General features: G+C 36.7%; 1 protein-coding gene across 1 annotated transcript; it reads right to left on the reverse strand.

The window, feature by feature from the left end:
* Window positions 1–691: 691 nt before the first annotated feature.
* On the reverse strand, window positions 692–1660 carry LOC102832625 (olfactory receptor 4P4-like). The gene has a single exon (XM_006877944.1). The coding sequence runs from the start codon at window positions 1658–1660 to the stop codon at window positions 692–694; it is 969 nt and encodes a 322-aa protein (XP_006878006.1).
* Between the last annotated feature and the right edge of the window lie 504 nt (window positions 1661–2164).

Below are 2164 nucleotides of genomic sequence, written 5' to 3' on the forward strand. Positions count from 1 at the left end.
GTGGAAATCAGAGAGCAATATCATTGATATAATGTACAAGTAAAATTTTACTGAACAGGTGGTTCAAAATGGGTTGCATCAGTGAATCGACAAAAAGTATCCAGAAATCCAATCCATATACTGAAGAGGATGTGAAACTAGTAAAATGTTTGTTTACTTGTGATGGATCTTTTCTGAAATAGAGAATAACAGAATGAGGTTTAATTGTGCTTTATTGACTAGGATACATCTAGGCTATGTTAAATTTGGGGTCATATCTGTGCATGCTGCTTTTGTATGAGATACAGATGTGCTTTATGCTTTTTAAAGTTTTATGATAGCAAAAAAGTATGCATTCAGTCCTCACTTATCAATATGTGTATGTTACAAATACCAAGTTCTTATGCAAAAATGGACAGTGGCCACATCAGATCACAGAATGGAATAATGACATCATTGCATAGTTTCCAAATGACATCTTTACAGAACTGCTAAATTACATCATTATATAACTATCAAACTAAACAGAATCATGACCCATACTAGCTAACATATAATCTTAACTAATACATTCAGTGCTACTCTTGCCTTGTACCTCAGCACTCATTACTGCCAGAAGGATATCATTTATATACAACAAAATTGTATAGTAGAGTTTTCACTTTTGTATATGTTGAGTAATAAGATACTCAGTAAGTGAGAAGTAGATGACTCAACAAGCTCTGTGGTGAGAAGCAGGGATGTCTTTCAGTCTATTCCTTCTTTGTCCCATAATTTGAAACCACAGCTTTTTCATGGCATTCTTCATCTCCATGTTCCTCAATGTGTATATCAGAGGATTGAGCATGGGAGCAATGATAGTATAAAAAAGAGCAAACACTTTGTCTTCTGGTAAAGGAGATGCCGGCCGAAAATAAACAAAGAGTAAGGGAGCAAAAAACAGGATCACCACTGTAATATGGGAACTGCATGTGGAAAGAGCTTTGAGACGGTTCTCTCTGGAGTAGGACTTGACAGTATATAAGATTACAGCATAAGATATAAACAGGACCACAAATGTCACTAGACCCACCAAACCAGAATTGGCAAGGACCAAGAACCCAATCATGGTGGTATCAATACAGGCCAGATTCAGCAAAGGATAGATGTCACAGAAGTAGTGATCTATTTTATTAGGGCCACAGTAGGGCAAGAAAATGGCAAGTATAAACTGACCAAAGGAGTGCAGGAAACCCCCAAAACAGGAAGCAGCCGTAAGGACCACACATGTCCTTCTGCTCATGATGACAGTGTAATGCAGGGGCTTGCAGATGGCCACATAGCGGTCATAGGCCATCCCTGCGAGGATGAAGATCTCAATCCCACCAAAGAAGTGCATGCTAAAGAGCTGTGTCATGCAGCCATTGTAGGAAATGGTCTTCTTTTCTGCCAGTAAGTCAATGAGTAGCTTGGGTGTCACAGTAGATGTATAGCAGACATCAGAGAGTGAGAGCAATCTCAGGAAGAAATACATGGGCTGCACAATAAGTTGGCTGCAGGTGATAGAAATTATGATAAGCAGGTTTCCTGCCAAAATTGCAATGTAAAAAAATAAAAATAATAAAAAACAGAGAATTTCTAATTCCTTTTGCTGAGAAAGTCCTAAGAGAATAAATTCTGTGATATTATTCCTATTTTCCATCATCCAGAGAAGTTTGTAGCCACCTACAATTTAAATAAATGATGAGTTCCTCTAAGATCGATTTAAATGTGTTCATGCATCATTCATTGCATGGGAAAGCGTTAATGAAAATGTTCCATTGGTGGAAAACATGGACGTTTTATTATTTTTAAGGTTTCCCTGAAGAGTACTTTGTCTTTTCTTGAAAATAATAATTACTGACAAAGAATTAGATTGTTGAGATAATACTTACCAATATTGCACACATACCCATGTTGTTGTTTTTTTGTTTTGTTTTGAGTGTTCTCAGTTGTTTACTGCTTAAAGAAACCCTATATGACAGTAGAACTGCCTGCTAGACTTTAATCTTTATGGGAACAGAACAATAGAACAACTGATCACCAGGTTTTTCCTCTTGTGTAACTGCTGATATATTCAAACCACCATTGTTTTGGTTACCTGCTGAGAACTGGGCTACAGTACTATTAAAGTGATCACTATATATATATATGAGTGTGTATGTAT

This window comes from Chrysochloris asiatica, unplaced genomic scaffold (genome assembly GCF_000296735.1).
Source record: "Chrysochloris asiatica unplaced genomic scaffold, ChrAsi1.0 scaffold00689, whole genome shotgun sequence".
NCBI lineage: Eukaryota > Metazoa > Chordata > Mammalia > Afrosoricida > Chrysochloridae > Chrysochloris > Chrysochloris asiatica.

Excerpts from the sequence above, each read along its gene's own strand:
- LOC102832625 (XM_006877944.1), bottom strand. The coding sequence starts at position 1,660 with ATGGAAAATAGGAATAATATCACAGAATTTATTCTCTTAGGACTTTCT.